The sequence below is a fragment of the Corvus cornix genome, chromosome 12, assembly GCF_000738735.6.
Source record: "Corvus cornix cornix isolate S_Up_H32 chromosome 12, ASM73873v5, whole genome shotgun sequence".
NCBI classification, from domain to species: domain Eukaryota; kingdom Metazoa; phylum Chordata; class Aves; order Passeriformes; family Corvidae; genus Corvus; species Corvus cornix.
The window spans coordinates 19517778-19540586 of NC_046342.1; the positions used below are offsets into that span (position 1 = coordinate 19517778).

The 22809-nt window shown below is 49.4% G+C and overlaps 1 protein-coding gene across 11 annotated transcripts in view; it reads left to right on the top strand.

The window, feature by feature from the left end:
- The window catches only part of ITPR1 (inositol 1,4,5-trisphosphate receptor type 1), a 160309-nt gene that overhangs the window by 127745 nt on the left and 9755 nt on the right, over positions 1-22809 (top strand). For all 11 annotated transcript variants that reach the window (XM_039559038.1, XM_039559036.1, XM_039559037.1 and 8 more), the window contains 10 exons: positions 334-438; positions 1386-1578; positions 4279-4401; positions 7360-7535; positions 8216-8380; positions 9608-9803; positions 10328-10429; positions 12407-12546; positions 13970-14135; positions 15233-15393. In XM_039559038.1, coding sequence (XP_039414972.1) covers positions 334-438; positions 1386-1578; positions 4279-4401; positions 7360-7535; positions 8216-8380; positions 9608-9803; positions 10328-10429; positions 12407-12546; positions 13970-14135; positions 15233-15393 — 1527 coding nt within the window. The remainder of the gene's footprint in view (positions 1-333; positions 439-1385; positions 1579-4278; positions 4402-7359; positions 7536-8215; positions 8381-9607; positions 9804-10327; positions 10430-12406; positions 12547-13969; positions 14136-15232; positions 15394-22809) is intronic.

Below are 22809 nucleotides of genomic sequence, written 5' to 3' on the forward strand. Positions count from 1 at the left end.
TCCTTGGTGATGAGCACACCTTTGGGTTAGGGTGGTGTAGAAGGACAGACCAAATGTGAACGTTCAGAAAGATTCCAGGCAAAGGGTGGGAGAGGATGGGGAAAAGAGGAGTACAACACTGGCATTAAAGAAATACATATTTGAATCATTCTGACTTGCTCCCAAAATAGAGCTGCAGGGTGTCTGGTTGGAACAGAACAAGCCTTCTGTCAACTTTGCCCTTTCCTAGCAGCTGACTGCGTACTATTTCTTTTTTTATGCCAAAAATCAGAAATTTAATATCACAGAGAGACATCTGGTGTCTCCCACTCCCTGTGCATTCCTTTATTTTAGTTGGCTCGCCACAACAAAGAGCTGCAGAACATGCTGAAGCCGGGGGGTCAGATCGAGGGGGACGAGGCGCTGGAGTTCTACGCCAAGCACACGGCCCAGATCGAGGTACCGGGAGCCTGCAGGGGCTGAGCCTCCCAGGAGAGAGCCAGGGAGTGCAGCCCCAGTGCATTATTGACGGTGCTGTCGTGGCTCTGCCTGCCTGTGTGTGGACTGTTGTCTCTGATACAGAACATAAATAGAGAGTTATTTATTTAATTCCCTGGCAGTGGTGGGGGGAGCTATTCCTGAGCTGTCATGTGTGGGCTCGGGGATGGAGCTGAGCAGAGCTCTCTTGGCAGGAGGAAGTGTGGCTTTGCTTCTGTTACATTTTGGCCGGTGCTATTGCTGAATCCAGAAAGTTTGTGATAGCTTTTGCCACTCTTTCTGGATTCAAATGACAGTTTGGCCTCATGTGCCATCTAAGAGCTTTATAAAAGTAAAATGTTCACAAATACAGAGATTTCCCAGAGAAGCTGTGGCTGCCCCAGGATCCCTGGCAATGTCCCAGGCCAGGCTGGACAGGGCTTGGAGTAGCCTGGGACAGTGGGAGGTGTCCCTGCCCATGGCAGGGGGTGGCACTGGATGGGCTTTAAGGTCCTTTCCAACCCAAACCAGTCCATGGTTCTGTGACTTCCCAAAACTCTGTAATCAGCAATACAGAATTAACTGTTACTCCTTGTACTTGCCCATGGCTCAAATTTGCCAGCATTCTTGAACTGGGCCACCACATTGCTCTGAAATCCATCCCAGCTCTGGTGCAGGATTCACTGGGCCCCTTGGATATCCCAGCTAAGACCAGTACTGCCAGAATAAGACCACAGCATAGAAATTACAATTTTGGAGCTAAATGTAGACCTGCTTTGAAGGGTAAATTAAATGAAATCTGTGTCGAGCTGCTGTTCTTTGGAAATGCATCTGCATGTAGCTGGTTTGAAAGGGGGAGCAAAACAGGCAGAAAACCAAGCAATAAAAGCATTTAAACACTGGGAAGGGCTCACGAGGCTGCTGTGCAGATTGTCAGGTCGGACCGCACCATGGAGCAGATCGTGTTCCCCGTGCCCAGCATCTGCGAGTTCCTCACCAAGGAGTCCAAGCTGCGCATCTACTACACCACGGAGAGGGATGAGCAGGGCAGCAAGATCAACGACTTCTTCCTCAAGTCAGAAGACCTCTTCAATGAGATGAACTGGCAGAAGAAGCTGCGAGGTAGGTCGGTGCTGCTCCGCGTGGGGCAGAACGCTGAGGTCGGGATTTTGGGATTTGAAACGTTGGCTGGGCAGCAGATGGTTCCCCAGTGGGGCAGAAACCTCGATCATTGTTCGCAAGAGCTGCTCTGTGCACGATGGCAGGATGCTGGGATAAAGGCAGGCTGGATGCTGGAGCAGGAGGGACCCTCTGGAGGGGATCCAGGGCACAGCGGAACGGAGCGGCACAGGTCGTCCCTTTTGAGATCCAGCAGGAAGGAACAAATGTGTGGAAGAGTAGCTGAAATGGGAAGGAGGCAGGGAGAGGACCCAGCTGAAGAGAGCAGTGGCCTGTGCCAGAGGCAGGGAGGAGTAAGGCTGGGGAATGCAGCAAGGTTGGACTTGGTGATTGTAAAGGTCTTTCCCAGCCTTGATGATTCTGTGGACTTAGGGCATCTCTAGGAATGGAGATGTTTAAGAACAAGTTAAAGATCGATTTCTCAGTAGTGGTAAAGTAGAATTCATCCTTTTTTGGCAAGTAGACTGGCTGACAGGTTGATAAGTCCCTTCCATCCCTATGATGCTAAAATATCTGAAAGCAGGTGTTTTCAAGCACTGATTTTCCCTGAGGTTCCTGCTGGCAGCTGGGAAATCCCTTACAATGATATTCTGATTCACACAGTGCCACCACGTCCCCCCATAAACCTTCTAGCTCATTTGCTTCATATTTTTGTTCTTGTTTTGCTGAAGGCCAAATGCTGCAGCTGAGGCTCAGTGGGCAGTGCTGAGACTGACCAGCAGTGACCTTGTGAAATGTGAGACAGGGCAGGTCCTTCCTGCTCAAGTCAGCCCCTGCCATCTGCTACCACTGCTGCTCCCCTTCCCTGCATCAGCTCCACTTCAGTGTTTAGTGCAAGAGCAGGACTGGTCTGGAACCCCCTCTTGGAGCAGATGTGGGACCGCTTCCAAAAATCTGAGAGCTCTGCAAGAAATCTGGGACTATGACATCCTAAACAAATTGCAACTTCAACAGCATCCATATATTGTTAAATTTTGTTGCTTGAGTCACTTTGTCTTTGAGGCTGTCTCCAAGCAAGCTGTGAAGGCATTCATCATTAACAACAGACCACAAATTAGCCAAGATCCACCTGCAGGAGTGGAGAATATTTCCTTTTTTTTTCTTTAAAAAATGGGGATCATTTATTCTGTCTCTAATATTCAGGTCTTGTCTGGCCTCTGAGTGACTTTTTATGTTCATACAATTGTTTCTCACATCTTCAGTAAAGTTTGTGTTGGAGCTGTGACCTCTGGCATTTCTGTGTGTGCTCATGTGATGCCACTTAGAGTTTATTCAACCTTCAAAAAGACTTCTGAAATAAAGACCCACGTACTTCTCCCTTCAGCTCATGGTGCTGGCCCATAATCTGAGCACCAGAAGTCTCTTAATGGTTAATTAAGAATGGAAATGAGCTGCCAAAGCCAGGCAGAAGCCCTACACAGGCAGAGAGTCAGTGTCCATCCCCAAAGGAACGTGTGAAGTTAAACCTGGGCCTTTATAATCACCCTTCCTGTAACAATTTCATAGAAATCAATTCAACCTGCTTACAAATTTTTCCAGTTAAGAGGAAATTGAGAAGATTGAGACATTGTGGAATTCTTTACCCCTTTCTTTGCTAGGGGTGTTGGAGGAGGGGATTTGCTGGAGAGACATGGTGACTATTGCAAAGCTCAGAACTGCTGCATGTAATAAATTACCCTTCAGTCCCAAAGTCTGCATTTTCAGCTTGTTCCTAAATTTTACTGAGAGCTTTTTCATTGCTCTTTGGTATCTAAACATGCTGCCTCCTTTCACTAGGGCAAAACAGTTCTTTCCCTTCTTTGAGACCATTTTTAATGAATTTTTTCCCTACTCTAGACTTCAGGAGGACACAATCTGCTGTGCAGTAAGCCTGCAGGAGCTAAAATCAGGGGGATTTAGCCTGGATGCAGAGGGGATTACTGCAAGGCAGCTTCTTGGCTTCCTTTTTGACTTAGGGTTCACGACCACTTCAGCAAAGGAATCTTTCTGCTTTCTGCTTCTTGGTTCTGGCTGCAGGGATTATTAAAATTAGGAGTCTTTTTGAGAAGTATTTCTGTGTAACATTAAGGATTTAAATGTGCTGTTGGACTGTGCATTGAGCTCAGTGCAGATGTGCTGAGTCCTTTGCCCCCGGGGTGGAGGGAAGGCCAGGGAGCTTCACCCCCTGGTTTATTCTGGGGCTGTTTTGGGCTGTTCTCAGCAGAAATAGAGTTTGCAGGTGGCAGTGTCTGGTGCAGGTGAGCTGCTGGCAGCAGCAGAACACAGAGGAATGGGGCTGGAGCTCACTGCTCATCTTCCTCCTCCAAATTGTTCTTGGTGTGACTCCGAGTACAAAGTCTATTATTAGGGGAAGCCTCAAGTGCCTGATCTCTGCAGTTTCTCAGCTTGTTCTCTTGCTGCTGCTAAACCATATATGAACCAGGGATCCTTGGCCTTAAAACACCGCCTAGGAAACCTGAAGTGCCCCCAAGATGAAGGATAATGAAATAAACTTCAGGATAAGCCATGAGTATTGTTACTTTTGATGCTGTGCTTTTGGGCAAACTGAAACTAAACTTGTTTTGGTGGTGGTATCTTTTTTTATAGAGACCTCTTATTTTTACTAAACCTTCCATTGAAAAGAATTTTTTTTCTCTTTTGCAGCTCAGCCTTTCCTGTACTGGTGTGCTCGGAACATGTCCTTCTGGAGCAGCATCTCCTTCAACCTGGCTGTCCTCATGAACCTGCTCGTGGCATTTTTCTACCCGTTCAAAGGAATTCGAGGAGGTACTGATACTTAACCCACAAAAATATGTGAACAAAGAAGGTGTAATGAGCCAAATTCTGCCCTCCCCACTAGTATCTGTGCACTGCTGTTTACATCAGTGAGGGCAGGAGAACTGAATTTGGCTTTTTGAATTGCCTTGTTTTAAATTGTGCTGTTCTCTTACTCTTTCTTGAGGCATTTTTAAGGAAAATGTGGAGCCATGCTTTTTCCTAGGGAAAAAAATTACCCAAGGCAAACATCCACCTTTAATTACTTGACTGCTCTACTTCAGAGTTCTGTAATTAAGGATTGAACTAAAAACAGGCGAAATGTTGAATGTGTTGTGTTCCTTGAGCTTGCAGTTTATCAATTTTCCACACAGTTTTCCCGCTGCTCCAGGAGGCCTCTGAGTGCTGGGGGTGGGTGGGTGACATTATCCTGCCTTGGCAGGGGGGAAGTGACCAGTAGGAAAGCGTGGAGAATAAGGGAGAAGAGCCCATTCCCAGGATTGCCTGCCCCAGGAATGTGGGGAGCAGAGGATTCCCAGGGTGCCAGCCCTGCCCCCTGGCTCTCAGCAGGGCTTGCCAGCATTCCTGGCACAAATTCTGGGATAACACAGTGGGATTGCACAGCCTTCCTGTGACAGGTCCATGGATGCTCCTCTGACCCCACCCGGGGCTGTGGGACACTGGTGGCTCCCAGAGCCAGCTCAGTGAGCACTGAGCAGATGCAGCTGCTTGTCCCTGGATCCAGCCTCTCCCCAGAGCTGCACCCTGGGGCAGGGCAGGGCTGGAATCCTGTCAGCAGCAATTGGGAAACCTGCAGGGATATTCTCGGGAATGTCACGTGCATCACTGACAGAGTGCTGTGAAGGGAGTGTCTAGGTAGGAGCTTTTTCCTTGTGTCTAGGGGGTTTGCATCCTGAAAAAGCCTCTCAGAGGGATATTTAAGACCAAAATCCAGTGTTCTGAGAGGGGGAAGAGAACTTCTGCCATCAGGACCACCAGGCTGTGGCTGCAGCTGCTGTTCCTCTGTGTCACACCCAGTGTCAGCAGGGTGGGGACAACCCAGATGCTGGCTGGAAGGTTCCAACAAGCCCAAAGAGCTACTGAGTTTCTGTCTCTGGTTGCAAAGATCCCAAGTTAAAAGCTCTGTATTTATGGCTGCCAGGAAAGCTGCTGGTTAAATGAGTTCCCTGAGATTACAAACTGCAAGACTGGGGGGGGATTGTTTGGCATTTTGAAGATGCCCTACCCTACATATTCAAAATTCTTTATTTATCAGGTAACATTTTGATACAACCTCTTCTTCTCCTAGTTTGAATCCAGAAAGTAAAATAAATAAATACATGTGTATCTTATATTTAGCTTAAGAAAAAAAAGACTCTTCCAAACAGACTGTTTGGGGGAAGTTGTCAGTGTCTTGAATTGCTCAGACACGGTGAACTGAGCAGCTGATGAGCATCTGACAGTAGCAGAAGCTGTAAAACTTCTGACTTGAGGAGCAGAAACAAAACTGGATGCCTGGAATTCAGTACTGGAACGGTGAGAATTCCAGAGACAGGGAGAACTTCCTGCACATTCCTCCTGCCTGTGGTTGTGTAGGCACTCCCAGCAAGGCTTTGGGGTCAGGTTGGGTGCAGAATTGATGAGTGACCAACCCTCGGCTCCATGTGCCAGGACAAGGACACTGCTCCCAGCCCCTCTCCGTCCCTAGGAAGGAGAGGGGAGCCTGTGCCCCAAGCCCTGCTCTGCCCTGTAGGTGCCACAGCTGGGTCCTCTGAGGTCCTGGCATTGCCCTCCCCGTGCTGCTGGGCAGCCTGGGCTTGTGGGCCAGGCCCAGGTGGGTGTTCAGGGAACACCTGGGGGCTTCAGTAACTCCAGGTGTTTCTTCGGGCCTGCTGGGAGCTGCTGCAACTCCTGAAAGCAAATATATTCCCAATAAATCTTATTTAGCTTTTAGATAAGTCATTCCTAAATAAGCTGCTGCACATTTCCTGTGTCCCCTCTCCGTGCTGTTGCTTGTTCCCACTCAGTGACTCCGTTCCCAGCTCTGCACCTTGTGCTGTGACAGCTCCGGTGGCAGCGCTGCTCCAGGAGCCCGAACTCCCCCCAGGCAGCCAAAACAGCTGTTCAACTTTACGCTTATTAACTTTTAATTTCCATCCATCCTCTGCTGTCTTTATTAATCTGCAGTGATTTGGAACAAGATTAAATGGCTGCTCGTGGTAGTCAGATGAGAGTAATGTTTCCTAAGCTGCTTGAATTTGGGAGCAGGAGGAAAAAGCCCTGAGTGAGAATCTTGCCAGTCAGACACAAGTTCTGTGAGAATGTGCTTGCAGAAGGGCTGCAGAGTGCTCTGAAATTTGGGGGATCTTGCCTTTTTGGCTGTTGAGGAACCAGTTGCTTGAAGGCAAAATTTTTTTATGTCAGCTTTCAGAAAGAGCATTCTCATATTCTGCATAAACCCAGGGTAAATGGTGTTTTGGGCTGAATCTTTTCTATGGCTCTTTCAGGGAAGTGTATTTTTAGCTACATGGGCTCGGTGTTATGTAAGCAGCCAGTCTCATGGGACAGTCTAATTAGACCCAGAAGTAGAAGAGATGACAAAAACAGGTACGAGGGTCTGACCAAAAGCACCTCAGGAGGCTCTGCCGTGGCTCTGGGCGTGGGGAGTGTCCTCCCCTGCCCAAGCCCTGCCTCTGCACAGCACGGGTGCAAAGGGCCCTCAGCACTCAGGTGTACAAGCAGTGGACCTGAAAATGAAGATCCTGTAGTACTTACCATTTGCATAATGATTTAGTAACAAGTTTGTAATGAGAACCTGCTGAAGGCTTTGGGCTCAGATGTTGCACTTGCTGCTGTGAAATCAGGGATGGCTGAACGTGGGGCTGGGCGATGTCCACCAAAGGTAGAACAAATGGCAGTGCTTTGGTCAGTTGGGTTATGCAGGAATGGGTTTGTCTTCCCTCTGCCCAGGCACACTGGAGCCCCACTTGTCTGGCCTGCTGTGGACAGCCATGCTCATCTCCCTGGCCATCGTCATCGCCCTCCCCAAGCCCCATGGCATCCGGGCCCTGATCGCCTCCACGATCCTGCGGCTCATCTTCTCCATTGGTTTACAGCCCACCTTGTTCCTTCTGGGAGCATTCAACGTAAGAACCGAGTGGGCTTTTCTGACATTCTCCTGCCTCTTATGTAAGGGTTCCTTACCTGCACGTGAAGATGGGCAAAAATAGCCTGGGACATCGTGGTGGAACTGTGGGAGGAGCAATTCCCTCCTTGGGCTTTTCCTAGCACAAGTGCTCTGTGTTGTTCATTTAATCCTGGTTCCCCAGGCTGCAGACAGAGCTCTGAGGTTTTGCTCCAGGTAGGAGCAGCTCCCACCCCAGAGCAACACGGGGAGGAGCCTCTCTGACCTAAAGCACGTGGTTATTCACCCAAACTGCCTCAGTATTTATGGGGTTGTGTGAGACTCGCTGAATGATGCACTGTGAGTCTGATGGGGAACAGCTGAGGGAGCTGGAAAGGGGCTCAGGCTGGAGCAAAGGAGGCTCAGGGGGGACCTTGTGGCTCTGCACAAGTCCCTGACAGGAGGGGGCAGCCGGGGGGGTCGGGCTCTGCTCCCAGGGAACAGGGACAGGAGGAGAGGGAACGGCCTCAGGCTGGGCCAGGGCAGGCTCAGGGTGGGCATCAGCAGGAATTTCTCCATGGAAAGGGTGCTCAGGCAGTGGCAGGGATTGCCCAGCAAGGTGCCAAGTTATCTCCAGCTTGAAAAAACAGCCTGTTTACCCTGAAAACCTACCTGTTGTAACTATGGGTGATCTTTCCTTAGGTTTGTAATAAAATCATTTTCCTGATGAGTTTTGTGGGTAACTGCGGGACCTTCACGCGAGGATACAAGGCCACGATCATGGATGTGGAGTTCCTCTATCACCTGCTGTACCTGCTGATCTGTGCCCTGGGGCTCTTCGTGCACGAGTTCTTTTACAGCCTCTTGGTGGGTGTTTGCTTGGCCCTCAGAACATTTCCTGGTCTGTTTGTGAGGCTCCATCTTGGGCACATGCAGAAAAATTTCTGCTTTTCTGCTGGGAAACTGTTGAACAGACACTGGGAAGATCCATAGCCTGGAGATTTTCCTTAGGAGAGGTTACTGTGGGAGACAACAGGACTCCTGCCACATCCCTTCTTCTGATGTGTAACTTCTTACTCAGGGGGAGGACATGTGGGTTTTAAACCAAAAGAGGAGGGATTTAGATTAGATGTGAGGAAGGAATTGTTCCCTGTGAGGGTGGGCAGGCCCTGGCACAGGGTGCCCAGAGCAGCTGGGGCTGCCCCTGGATCCCTGGAAGTGTCCCGGGCCAGGCTGGACAGGGCTTGGAGCAGCCTGGGACAGTGGGAGGTGTCCCTGCCCGTGGAGTAGAATGAGATGGGCTTTGATGCTTTGCTGTGTTATTTCCAATAGCTGTCACTGTGTCCGTGCTTTCTGAGCAGCTGGATAACTCTGGAGTGTCTCCATAGCTGTATCCAGGCTCCAGCCCTCACGGGATGGACACGGATCCTGGCACACGTGTTCCTTCTGTCTGGGGTGGGATTCACCTTGCACAGCACAATGCTTCTAAGAATAACACTGAAGGAGTGGATTTAGTGTTGGTGGAGAAAACGTGTCAGTGTTGAAGCAATCCTGAAATCCCATTCAGAACAGGCTATTTTTGTCCCTTTGGTTGATGTTTGCCACATCCTCTGGTACCTGAGCTGGTTTTTGTCTGTGTTCATGGAGGTCCAGTTTGACAGACACCTGTCTTGTCATCCACCAGCATAGCCACAACCTGCCCGGCCTCTGCTGTGAGTTGTCCCAGACCCAGTGAAAAATGAAGGAAACATCAGCAGAGAAATCTAAACACAGAGTTGGGAAAAAATATTGCTTCTTTAATTATATGCTCAGTAAATTAAGATTTAAAGGAAATAACAAATTGCAGTTTGCAGTGAGCTGTTTGGAGGCTGTGAGGGGGTAGATAATGCTGTAAAAATCAGATAGCAGTCTGTGCTGGCAGCTTGGTGTGCGTCTAGCACTGAGGCAGGAACACCTGCCCGCAGCGGGCACGGGCTGCTGGCCAAGCTGCTGCAGAGGAGGGCACAGCTGCCTCAGTTCCTGCTGTTCCAAATGTGTGGCACAGGACACGATGTCACCAGTGGTGCTCCATGTGCTGTTGTTGGCTGTCCCCAGCTCTTTGACCTGGTGTACCGGGAGGAGACTCTGCTCAACGTCATCAAGAGCGTCACCCGCAACGGGCGCTCCATCATCCTCACTGCCGTGCTGGCCCTCATCCTGGTCTACCTGTTCTCCATCGTGGGCTACCTCTTCTTCAAGGATGACTTCATCCTGGAAGTGGACAAGCTCCCAAATGAAACCCTTCTGCCAGGTCAGTACCGGCGGCTCGTTCCCATGGGTTGTGTTGGGGAAATATCGGGCTCTTGTTCCCCAGGCATTGACAGGACAAGGGGAGAGGGCTCCAGCTGTGTCAGGGGTGGCCAGGTTGGACATCAAGAGGAATTTCTCCATGGAAAAGGGTGCTCAGGCCTTGGCAGGGGTTGCCCAGGGAGGTTTGGAGTGCCCATCCCTGGAGGTGCCCAAGGAAGGGCTGGACGTGGCACTCAGAGCTCTGGGCTGGGGACAAGGTGGGGTCGGGCACTCAGTGAAGAATCTTGGAGGTGTTTTCCAGCTTCAGTGAATCTGTGATTCTGTGAAATAGAAATGCTTTTGTGGTTGACTTTAAAACCATGGAATGTGTAAATCAGAAAGTGCTGTGCCCTTCTAAACTCTAGGGTAAGATACTGCTCTAAATGCCTTGTAATGCACACTGACCATGATGGGGAACCTTTATACCTGAGCAGTCACCTTGCAAGGTGTTAAAGCATCCCTTGATGCAGCATTTTCTGGTTTCAGATCACACAGAGCCAGGTGAGACCATGACTGGCGAGTTCCTCTACTCAGACGTGTGCAAGGCAGGGAGCAGTGAGAACTGCTCCTCCATCATTCCCTCCGACCGTAAGTATCACTCTGGAATTCCAAACTCACACCCTGAGTTTTCACCCTTTTTCTAGCTAAGCACCTTCAATTAAAATAATTTCTTTTTAAAATCCTATGCAATAAAATTGGGAACAAAGCTATCATGAGATTAACTTGAAATAGGATTAATTTAGGCTAACAGCATAAGTAATGTTTGTTCCATGAAGTGACTAAAGCAGAGAAACTTAGAACTAAACCAGACTTGATAAAACACTGCCATACTCTTCAATTTTCTATATCAATTGGAGAAGGAAGGGATGCAGTTTGCCTCTTTGCAAAGTTTATTATTTTAAAACATTAGGCTATTAAATGTGATCTCAGAGGATAATGCCCAGTGAAATACGGTTTATTGGCAGCATTGTTCTATCTCAAACTAAGGAAACTGTTTTAATATCATGGCAGGAAGTACTCAATGGATTAAGTAGACCAAGGGTAGGTTTGGGGGGTTTGGAGATCAAGAAAGTGAGATATTACCTGGGTATTGAAATATTTCCATTTTATTTCCTAGAAAATGTAATTTCCTTGTGGGAGATTTACGGTGCTGGCTGGGAGGGGCAGACAGAACATCCCAGCTTCTCTGGGAAGGGGAGCTCTTGCATGGCCATCAAAGGTCAGTGATGGCCACCAGCCCCTGCTCACAGGAGGAGAGAGGGTTCTGCTTTGCTCAGGGATCCTCTATGAGAAACTGAAATTCAGCCTTGAATACAGGAAAAGCTGCTTTTTTCAGCTCCTTCCCTCTGGCTGCAGGAAGGAAAACTCAGGGATGTTTTTGTATCACAAATAATCAACATAGTCCCGGGGTCTTGTGTGCTCAGGGATGTTCATGATGCCCCACATTTGGCCACTGCTCTTGGGGTTTGGTTATTTCAGGGTTGCACAGGGATTGGGGCCTTTCCAGGGCTGGCTGTGGGAAGGTGGGATCTGCTCATGAGCATTTCTGTGATGAAATGAAAGTCGTGAGATTTTTAATGGGTATAGGGGGAGTGTATCAGGTTAGGGAATGAATTCTAGCAGCTCTGCAAGTGAAACAGTGAAGTTGGAGCCTTGAGCCAAGTGAAGAGAAGGTCAAAAAAGTGTGTTGCTTTTCTAGCAAAATGCTGTTTCCACAAGCAGTGATATTTTAGCCATTTGAAAGCTCTGAGTGGAAGTTGCCATTTTGAGTGCAGCCCAAAGGCTGTGCAATCTGTCAGGCACCAGGGGAGAGTGGAAGAGGCAACACTTTGTCCTCTGAGCTGTCAAAAAGCTCGGATTCTGTATAAACAGGCATCTGGTGATCTGAGCTGTGCATGCAGGCAGGGATGGAAAGAGATTTCACCGAGTCACAGGCAGCAGTTCAGGCACAAAAGAAAACTGGCGGTGGGGAGAGGAGGGCAGGGAGGAGATCTGCTCCCAGGGTGGCTCTGGAGAGGGTCCAGGGGAGGCCATGGAGGGGGTCTGGAGCATCTCCCTTACGGGCAGAGACTGTTGAGGGCCTGTTTAGTCCAGGGAAGACTGAGAGGGGATCCCGTCAATCCATACAATATCCCCCAGGGGTGTCAGAGAATGGTTCCAGACCCTTTCCAGTGGTGCCCAGTGACAGGACAAGGAGCAATGGCCATAAACTAAATCAGGTTTTGCCTCAGCATGAAGAAGAGCTTCTTTCCGTGGTGGGGCAGAGCCCTGGAGCAGCTGCCCAGGGAATCATGGGAGTTTCCATGGAGACATCCCAAACCCACCTGGATGTGTTCCTGTGTCACCTGCTCCAGCTGACCCTGCCTGGGCAGGGGTTGGGTGGATGATCTGCAGAGGTCCCTCCAGCCCACACTGTTCTGTGATTATTTGGGGAATGAACCTACAGGGATTTGCAACACAGGCTGGCAGTCTGAGGGGGGAGAGAGCATAACCAGCAAAGAATGGAGAGGAGGATTTAGAGCTAATCTTGGCTGTGAAACGTGTCTTTGCTTGCTGTGTTCCCAGAGCTGATCACTGAGGAGATGGAGGAAGAGAACAAGGAGCATACGTGCGAGACGCTGCTGATGTGCATTGTTACTGTACTGAGTCACGGGCTCAGGAGCGGGGGTGGAGTAGGTGATGTGCTCAGGAAACCTTCCAAAGAGGTAAATTACCACTGACTGGGGGTGGAGGAGTGATACCGAGTAGGGCTGGGATCTGCTCTGCTGAGGAGAGTGTGTGTGCACTGCTCCAAACACGGGGAGGCATCGTGCTGTTCCTGGGGTTCTGTAGTCACATCTCTGGGGGTCACACTAAACACCAGCCACTTCTACAGCCTTCTACCCAGGCTTTTGTAGCTTGTGGGCTGTCCAGAGTAGGGCCCAGAAGCCAACAGCCTGTGTGCTGGGAGCTGAGGAGCTGAAGGAAGGAGATGAGTACGAACTAGTGAGGGAGGAATGTGAGGTGGCAGAGGAAAACGCTGTGGTAGCTGGTGGATGCCAGTGGCAAGAGTTTTTGTGGGAGCATCCCTAAGGAGAGGTAACGTGTCAAATGGAAGGGATGAGAGGACATGGACCAGGCTGGGTTAGTGGGAGTGTGGGGGAGGAAGGATGGATGTGGTTTGGAGCCATCAGCAGAGTGAGGACGAGGCTAAGCAGCAGGAATTTTCCATAGCACCCCTCTGGCTCCCCCTCTGACTGCTGTTGAAGGTGTTTGTGTCCATCATTTAGGAAGGAATTGTTCCCTGGGAGGGTGGGCAGGCCCTGGCACAGGGTGCCAGAGGCTGCCCCTGGATCCCTGGCGCAGTGTCCAAGGCCAGGCTGGACACTGGGGCTTGGAGCAGCCTGGGACAGTGGGAGGTGTCCCTGCCTGGGGCAAGGGTGGCACTGGATGGGCTTCAAGGTCCCTTCCCACCCATTCTATGATTCTGTGATGATTCTGTGATCTGAGGCTCAGGCTGTCACTCCCAAAGCCACATTGGGGACCAATGCTTTTTGTTTTACCTGAAATCCCAATGTTTTTTTCTATTATTTAGCCTTACTTTCAGCTTACAAAGTTACATAATTCTTAATAATAACTTTGGCACTTGACTGGCAGGATGGCTGTGAAAATGGGGGGTGGATATTTTGGGTATTCAGGCCTGCAGTAAATATGGAATGTGTACTGAAAAGCCCAGCTTAGCGTTCATTTATAAGGTTGTTAAATGCAATTAATGGGATCCTCTGTTGATATACAGCAGATTAATATAAGGATATAATTTGGAAGGGCTTCAGGGAGGGGTGAGAACAAATTTCAGTGTGTGAGAGAAGAGTTTTTTCTCTCATGAAAGTGAGTGTCCAAAACCTTGGACACAGAAAGAGCAGCTCTGCAGAGATCCCACACTGGCAGCTGACTAATTCGGCTTTTCTTTCAGTGATTTTGCATTTTAGTTTTGCATTTTACTTTCACTGAATGTTTTGAGTTGTGAGTTACCCTTGGAGAGCATCAGCAGTGGAGACTCTCAGGGAAAGAGGTGTGGGACAGGGTGGTAAATAAGGGTGAGATGTGCACCTATTTGGGCTGTTAATATTTCAAATGTGTGTCTTGCAGGAACCTCTCTTTGCTGCTAGAGTGATCTATGATCTGTTGTTCTTCTTCATGGTCATCATTATTGTCCTGAACCTGATTTTTGGGGTGATCATTGACACTTTTGCTGATTTAAGGAGTGAAAAACAGAAGAAAGAAGAAATTTTAAAAACTACTTGCTTTATTTGTGGTAAGTGTGGAGACACACTTAACAAGAAGGGGTTACTCTGGGTAAGCCAGGGATAGCAGCAAACTCACAGGAAAAAGCTCTTGAATTACTGGCTGTTCTTCCTTGCATTCCTCAGCCAGTTCATGTTCCTGGGTACCACGTGCACTGGAGCTTGGCAGCAGGAGCAGATGGGGAATGCTCAGGATACCATTTTTCCTCAAGACTTTTGTTCTTGTTTCTCCTCTGCCTCGAAGAACAGTTTCCTATTGGAATGGGAGAGATTTTTATAAACAGTCATTTTTTCCAAGCGTGCAGAGTGGTGCCTGTGGAAGCTTTTCCCACCAGGAGGTTGGGAATGGAGGTGCTGTGGTTGACTGACATGGTCCTGCCATGTTGCATAACACACAGCCTGACGGGATAACCTTTGGAAGTTTGCTGCAAAGCAAATGCTGCTTTTGCTATCAGTTTGCCTAAAAATAGGAGATGTGTTAAGAAATCCAACAAACTGCTTGCTACAGGGTTGCTGCCTTTTTTTAACCAAAATTTTTCTGTTATGTATAATAAATATAAGCAGTACTTGTTACACTTTCTTTACTCTTCCTCTTCCTCCTCTTCTCCTCCTCCTCCTCCTCTTTTTCTTCTTTCTTGTTTCATCTTTTTCCTCTTTCTTTTCTCTCATTCTCCCCTTCTTTCTCATATTTCTCTTTCTCTTTCTCTTCTTTCTCTTTCACTTCTTTCACTTCTTTCACTTCTTTCACTTCTCTTTCTCTCTTCTTTCTCTTTCTCTCTTCTTTCTCTTTCTCTCTTCTTTCTCTTTCTCTCTTCTTTCTCTTTCTCTCTTCTTTCTCTTTCTCTCTTCTTTCTCTGTCTCTCTTCTTTCTCTGTCTCTCTTCTTTCTCTGTCTCTCTTCTTTCTCTGTCTCTCTTCTTTCTCTGTCTCTCCTCTGTCTCTCCTCCCTGGGCATTTGTCAGATTTTATCCCGTTATTCAGTGTCCATTCCAGAATGACTGTGACTTCCAGCAGTGCAGCAGACTTCAGAAATTGGTTTTGTGCTCGAGCTGATTTTCCTGGTTCCTGGCTGGCAAACGCTCAGGGTTCTCCCTGTGTCCCTCCCACAGGTTTGGAGAGAGATAAGTTTGACAACAAGACGGTCACCTTTGAAGAGCACATTAAGGAAGAGCACAACATGTGGCACTATTTGTGCTTTATTGTCTTAGTGAAAGTCAAAGATTCCACAGAATACACGGGACCAGAGAGTTACGTGGCAGAAATGATCAAGGTGAGTTTGGAGCTGTGGGTTTTGTTGTAGATTAGACCAATCCAGTGGAATATTTGGTACAGTGCTCTGTGTTGTATTTATTTTGTAAATGTACCTGTGAGTTCCCAGCCTCCAGGGCACTCTGTGTGTGTGCTGGAGCAGGTGACAGTGAGTGGTGACAGCCAGGTAGTCCCCAAGGCTTGGATCAGGGGAAGAGAACCTGTTCTGCCTTAAATTCACATTTAGAGAGAGGATTTTCAAGCTGTTGGAAGTGTCTGAAGCACAACGAACAGGTTATAACCTGTCCTGGTATAAATATCTCCAACTGACTTGTAGGATTTGTTGTCATATGATTTGAGCTTATTATTGTGGAAAACTACAATTAATGTCTACTCAATTGGAAGGGCTTTTAATGAGAGAATTAAAAGCCTCATCTCTGCCAAGCTGCAGGTTCAGAGCTCCTGGAATTAGATCCGAAGCCCAGTCACTAATTTGTGTCTTCTGGCTGGGGAGCAAAAGCTGTTTGATTTACACCATTCCAATCTGGTTTCTTTATAGCAGAGTACTTTCCTGACTCCCCTCCCAGCTCTTCTGCTGTGAGGTACCCACCTCCCTTGGGGAGGGTTTGGAAATCCCCCCGAGCCCTCTCTGAGGTCAAACGTGTTATTTTGGGGTCACCAAAGTGTCCGTCCTACTTCTGGATTTCCACCTCAGTAATGAGGGCTTAAAGAAATCTTGTGAGCAGTCACCTGATAGAGGATTAGCACAGTGAGATAACCAAGTGCATCACTGCTGCTTTCCAGTCTGGCTGATTATATTGCTCCCTTCCTTTATCCCCCTGCAGCACACATGACTTCAGGGGCAAGCACTGCACTTCTGAAGGGTTTTTCCTTCAAAAAGACAATTTTTTGTTGTGCTTTTGCTTCTAAAAGACGATTTTGTGTTGTGTTTTCGCTGCTGTTCAAGCCAGTTTAAAGGAAGTTTCAACTGCCAACCAATTCCTTATTTCAGATGAACAGTTTGAATTAGATAAGAACCAAAAATTAGTCACTGACTATGTTTGCATGAAGCACAAACACTGGAGAACTTCTATGAGAATTCCCATTCATTAAGTGCAGCAAGGGCTAATTACTGTGTGTGGATGGGAATAGGGATAAATTATGCATAGCCAGAGTGTCTCATGCTGATGCAATTTTATGTAACCATGTGCTCTAGGTAGAGGTCTGGAGTGTGTCTGTAGCTGGGGGGTTTTGCACTTCATGAGCCAGTTTTAAATGAAGAACTAAGAGCAGGTCTCAGAAAGGGCTGTATGAGTGTGGAATAGGAAGGAAATCTGGATTTCACCTCAGTGCTCTGTCACCATCCTGCCCCAGGCTCAGGCTGCTGTGCCCTCACTCTGGAGTCCTCTGCAGTCCTTGTATTCCTGAGGAGTCATTTGGCAAAGCTTGCTCTGAAAATCAATTTCTTTCCTGTGTCCTTTAACATTAAAACTTCCCTTTTTGCCCTAAAATCTGGGAGTAAAACATGATGAATCTGTTTCTTTACCAGACTTGTTTTAAATGCTGCTGTAAGAGTCAGAAGTGCTTTTTTTTCTGTTTAAGGTGTTTTTCAGGGTAATTTGGGTGGGGCCTGGTTCATCTGTTCCTCAAGCTTTCTGTCTTCATAGAATCCCAGACTGGTTTGGGTTGGAAGGGACCTTTAAGAGCACCCAGTGCCACCCCTGCCGTGGCAGGGACACCTTCCACTGTCCCAGGCTGCTCCAAGCCCCAGTGTCCAGCCTGGCCTTGGACACTGCCAAGGATGGGGAGTCCCCAGCCTCAGCCTCTCTGGGCAAAGTCCCCTGAATGCAGAAGGACAGACCAAGGAAAGCATTAAATATGTCTGTGATTTCCAAGGCAGAGAGTCCCTGTGCAGGTGCTGGTTTCCCATGGGCTCGTTCATGTCACAGCCACCAGCCTCTCCTGGGAAGCCTCCTCAGGGCATGGCTGGCTTTTAAAGGGATTTTCCTCCCGTATTTCCGACTGAAGGTGGCACTGTAGCATCTTGGATGGTGACAGAGATGGGGCACGTCTTCCCTGGGCTGCTGTGTGGGACCAGCTGCTGTTTGTACCCACTTTTAGGAGATGGGGTAGGAAGCACCCTGTGCTCCAAGTCCCACTGTGATGGCACAACACACCTCAAATGTTTCACCTGTGCTCTGCCTCCCAACAAAACAGCTTCAGAAAACTTGGATTTCCACCCTTTGGTAAATGAAAGAAAAAAATTAAGAAAATACCATTTTAAAGATTGCCTTTGCCACTTAGTATTTGTGGGTTGTTCCAGCACTACAGAACAGGAAAAAAAAATAAAGAATTTAGGACACTTAAATTATATCCACTGTCAGTTTGTGAGTTGCTTCCAGTGCTGCTTGTACAGTGCTTTAAAGATATTTTAAGCACTGTGGTATCAAAAGAATCCTGGACAATTTCGTTAGTGAATATTCAGGAGCCTTTAAGAGTGATCTTGAATTTTGATGTTTTCTTGTCTAAAAATAATGTGTGTAGAGAGGCAGTTTTGAGGATTCCCACTGTACTGGGTATGGCAGAGCTGGATCTGGCCCATAGCATTCATCTTGCACCCTGCAGGAACCTGACCCCACATTAGAAGAAATTGTAGCCTTGAAAATCAATGATTAACTACAGTTCTTTAGTGAATTCCATATTTCTTCACAGACAGAAGCTCATTAAGTTCAAACACATCACAAGGAAGGAAGTCAACAGGTACACTTGGAAACAGAGCTGAGTTTAGAGCACTGAAGACTGATCAAAAAATCAAAATTAAAAAAGAACCCAGCAGTGATCTGACCTGAGCAGCCTGGGCAAGTGAAAGGTGTCCCTGCCCATGGGGCTGCAGTGAGATGAGATTTAAGGTCCCTTCCAACCCAAACCAGTCTGGGGTTCTGGGATTCTATAAAACACGATCTAATAACTGTTCTGCTGTGACTCTCAACCTTCCAGCACTGTCGCTCTCCCTCCCATACCTTGTTCTGGCACCAGTATGGGGCTGCTGGTGGCTCTGGGATCTGGACTGGTTTGGTTGAGTCCCATGCAGGGCCAGGCTGCCCTGGGCTTGTAGCTGCAGGTCCAGGCTGCTGATGGAGGCTGGAATTCCTTCCCCTGTAAACAGGGATAATACTCCCTTTCATCAGCGAGGGATGTGCCTGCTGCCACAGATGATGTGAAACTCGGGGTATCTTAGGAATCCTTGCTGGGAATCGCTGGAGATGCACGGGGGGATGGGGGTGTGGGACAAGCTGAGCTTGTGTCACCTCACTGCTGCCCTGGCTCATCCCTGCCCTGCTGCCCCTGCCCAGCACTGCCCAGCCCGGCAGCCTCCTGGATGTCAGGAGATGGCATTCAGCAGCCTGGCATGGAGCAGCTCCCCTTGGAAATGCATCCCGGAGCCACCTCCTTAATATCAATTTAATACGGCACAGGCAGTGCTGCAGGATGTGAGAAAACATCTCCTGGTAGCAGAGACGCTCTAATTCCTGGTGTTTGTACAGCTCTCCTGGCCGGAGCAGGGATCCGTCTGGCTCCATCCCTGCGGATGGGCGCTGCAGACAGCGGGGCTGGGTCCGTGCCTTTGGGGAGGGTTTATCGGGGAGGATGCGGAGGGTGCTGCAGAGCCGGCAGCCCGGTGCCTGCCGTGATTCCCAGGAACAAAGGCCCCGTTCCTGCGAGGCTCTGCAGTCACCGGGAAGATCAGGTGATGTCTGAATAACACCCTGTGTGTGGGAGGTGGGGGGATCCACTTATCGCCTTGGCCAGACATTGACATCCACACCCAAATGACTCATGTGAACTCCGTGCAACTCCCTGCAGACTAGTTCATTTAAATGTCTTATCTTCCCATCCTGGCTTGAGAATTCCTCCTGGAGTTCTGTGCCTTTGCCTGCAGTTGCTGTGGCAGCCTGGGCAACACGGCAGCCCCGCCAGCTCAGCTGTCACCGGGGCCTTGGCAGGGCTCTGCCACAGCCAGCTGTGCGCAGGCATTTAGAATATGTAAAATCTCTCAGTCTGCAGCTCGGTACAGAGAAAACCACACAGGCACCCGGGGTTTGTGTGCATTCCTAAGCTGTCTGCAGGCAGCTGCATGGGCTGTCACAGCACAGACAAATATTTGCATGCCCAGCTCCTGCATCCCCTGCTCTGCACCTTGAGCAGTGTGGGTACGAGCCACGACTGTCAGGGGTTGTGCACGTAAATGTGCTTATTAAAAAATAAAGGCTGCTTTGGAAAAGTTTTCAGCACAGAGCTTCCTCACTAGCTCCTGCGGTTTTCCCCATGTTTTTAATCCAAGCAGGATCTGTGTCATTAACAACCTTTATTACAGAAGTGAGGCAGAGGTGCCAGGGTTGCCCAAGCTGCCACGTCCAGATCAAGGGCACTGAGTTCCAAATCTGGATTGTGTTGTCATTGAAATGGACCGTTTACGAGTAGGAGTGATGGCACAGATATCCTTTAAGGAATTTGGAATGGAAATGAAGGCTACAGATTTCCCTTTGTACCTTAGTTAACCTCTGTGTACAAACCTGGGGATTTAAATATATTATTGGGCTTTTTCCTTTGTGTCCTGAGCTCTGTCCTGTAATGGGAGGTGTTTCTCATTCTGGGTTTGAGCAGCTGCCAAGGCACAGCCTGCTGTGCAAAGAGAAGGTTCCATCAGGGTCAGGCTTTTAAATTGCATCCTTCCAGAAGTGCAAGTGTGACTTGAAGCCTTTCCCAGGGAGCTACCCAGCAAGGACAGTCACTGTGCTCTGAAACCCAGCAGGAATGCTGGATTCCCAAGTGGTGATGGTTTTGAGGAGTGGCTGTGTCCCAGGCTCTCCATGAAATCCAGTTCAGCTGGAGATGGCCGAGACTGGCTTTGCACTGCAGCACCTACAGGAATGACGAGGGCAGACCACGATACATCCAACCCAAAGCATTCCAAAAGGGCCTTAATGATTCCAGCACTGGTGAAAGACATACGTACATGAAATTACAGTCTGAGAAAGTGTTGGAAACTAAGCGATGTTCATCTGTCATTTGTTCCTGGAAATCCTGTACTTCAGGCAGAGTCAAATAGGAGAGATTTGTCATATCAGTATTGAGCAAACAAGCTGCAGACACAGGAGCGAGCAGCCCGTGCAAATACCTCGGTTACAGATGAGGAAATTGGGGTTTTGGGGCTACCGGTCACCACGATACTGGTGCAGGCTGGGAGAGGAGGAGGACCAAGGAGGTCAGGATGTGACCTGGAGCTGACAGCGCTTAGTTTGGTGGTAACTTCATAACAAGCTGCATCTTGAGATAGCTGGCCAGAGTTAGCCAATATAATTACAGGGTTAAACAAGAAATCATGGCAGAGGCATGGAAGAGCCAAGAGTGTTTGGTAGCAGGCCCTGGGCTGCTGGAAACACTGTGTCACAGGCACGGGCTGAGCTTCATGCTCACATAGGGAAGGAACTGGATCCACCCTTGGTGCAAACCAGGAGCTGCACTGGGAGAAAGGGTTGGTCATCTTCCCCAGCTCTGGCACAGGGTGCCCAGAGCAGCTGTGGCTGCCCCTGGATCCCTGGCAGTGCCCAAGGCCAGGCTGGACGGGGCTTGGAACAGCCTGGGACAGTGGAAGGTGTCCCTGCCCATGGCAGGGGTGGCACTGGATGGGCTTTAAGATCCCTTCCAACCTATTCTGGGATTCTCTGGACCCTGTGAGCTGACTGCCCCAAGGTGAGCTGCAGGAAACCCTCCTGCTGCTGACAGGAACCCCACATGGCCCAGTGCTTGGTTTTCCCTGACAAACCACCTGGTATCCATGCTGGGAATGTCGGGTTGGTATACCAGCTGACCAGGCAAAGGTTTCCCTTGGGCTGAGCGTGTGTATGAAAAGGGCCTGGGTGGATGAAAGCAGAAGGAAGGGCTTGGGGCCAGTTCTGGGGAATGGGATGTTTGCATAACGTGCTGGGGTTTGGGTGGATCCCAAACAGCTGCCAGGGTGGGTGCCGTGTCCTGCTCCTGGAGCAGCGCCAGCACCCTGGGAGAAAGGGGGGAAGGTTCCTGCCTGGAAACCGCGGGGTGACGCGCTGGGAACACAACCCGCTGGGACCAGAAAGCCCTGGGGGGCCCTGTGTGCCGAGGAGGTGGCCCAGGGCCGGGGCGAGGCTGGCCCTGAGTCACCGCCGTGACCCCGCGGGCGCTCCCGGACGGATGCTTGTGCAAGAGTGGGTGACAGCAGCCGCTGCCATCAGCTGTGGTGCTCAGCCTCTGCTGGGGAATTTTGTCCTGCCCAGCTGTGGAGGTGTAACGTGCCCTAATTCAATGGGGAAGCAAACAGCCTGGAGGAATTGGTGTGGAGAGGTGGCCTTGTCCTTTCAGGAGGCAGGACATGGCCTTCAGGAATCCTGTTCCCGCAGTCCATCGGGATGGGTGGTGCTTGGCTGGGCTCCAGCGAGTCTCCCACAGCAGAGCTGTCTCAGGGCTGTAGGGCCACGGTCACCCTTCACCTTTGACAATTGTGTCGGTGTTCCAGGTTCCCCGCTCTGCGCCAGCCCATGTGCCACTTGGGTATTTAACCTCTGGCAACAGAGAAAAGGAGGTTATCGCACCCTAAACCTTGTGTCATCAGCCTCCTGTGTAACAACACAGGGCATGTGAGGAGTTGGGAGTGTTCTGAGTGTGGAGGGGGGGACACTGGCAAGTGCTGGTTTTTATAGAGGGGAGAAGTGCAGCTCAGTGTGGAAGAAGTGATGGTGAACCCTTTGCAGCAGGGAGAGAACCTGGTGTGGGGATTTTTCCAGGAAGCTCAAGAAAGACCCAAGAGGAGTCCCATCTCACCACAAACAAACATGCATTTTCAAAGTGCTTCACAGAGCTCTTCTGTAGCTTTGTGGGTCTGATTTTTAACTTCCCGTGACAGAAACTGAAATTTGCTGCTGCCACCTTTCCCTGCTTGTGTTCAGGAAACAACTGGACGTAGCACTCAGTGCTCTGGGCTGGTGATAAGATGGGGATCAGGCACAGCTTGGACTTGGTGATCTTGGAGGTTTTTTCCAACCACAATAATTCTGTGATTCTGTAACTGATGGCTGCTGGGCAGCCCTTTGATGGCAGCTGTAGGATTCATTTTGGAGAGGGCTGAATTAGCCCTTCAGCACTCTCAGGCACAGGGGTAGCTGGATAAACGGAGACCCTGGAGAGGAGCAGTCCTTGCCATGAGCTGCCATCCCTTGCCCAAGAGGAGCAGAGCTGCTGCCTCTCCTGGCACAGCTCGTGCTGAGGTCGCCTCTCGGCCTTTCTCAGAACCAACCCTTCGGCAGAAGCCGGGAGGAGCCGGCGCTTCTCAGAATGAATCGCGCGTGCATCACGCAGCACCGCTTCCTCTTCCTCGCGTTTCCAAGCGGGGATGGTCACCCCC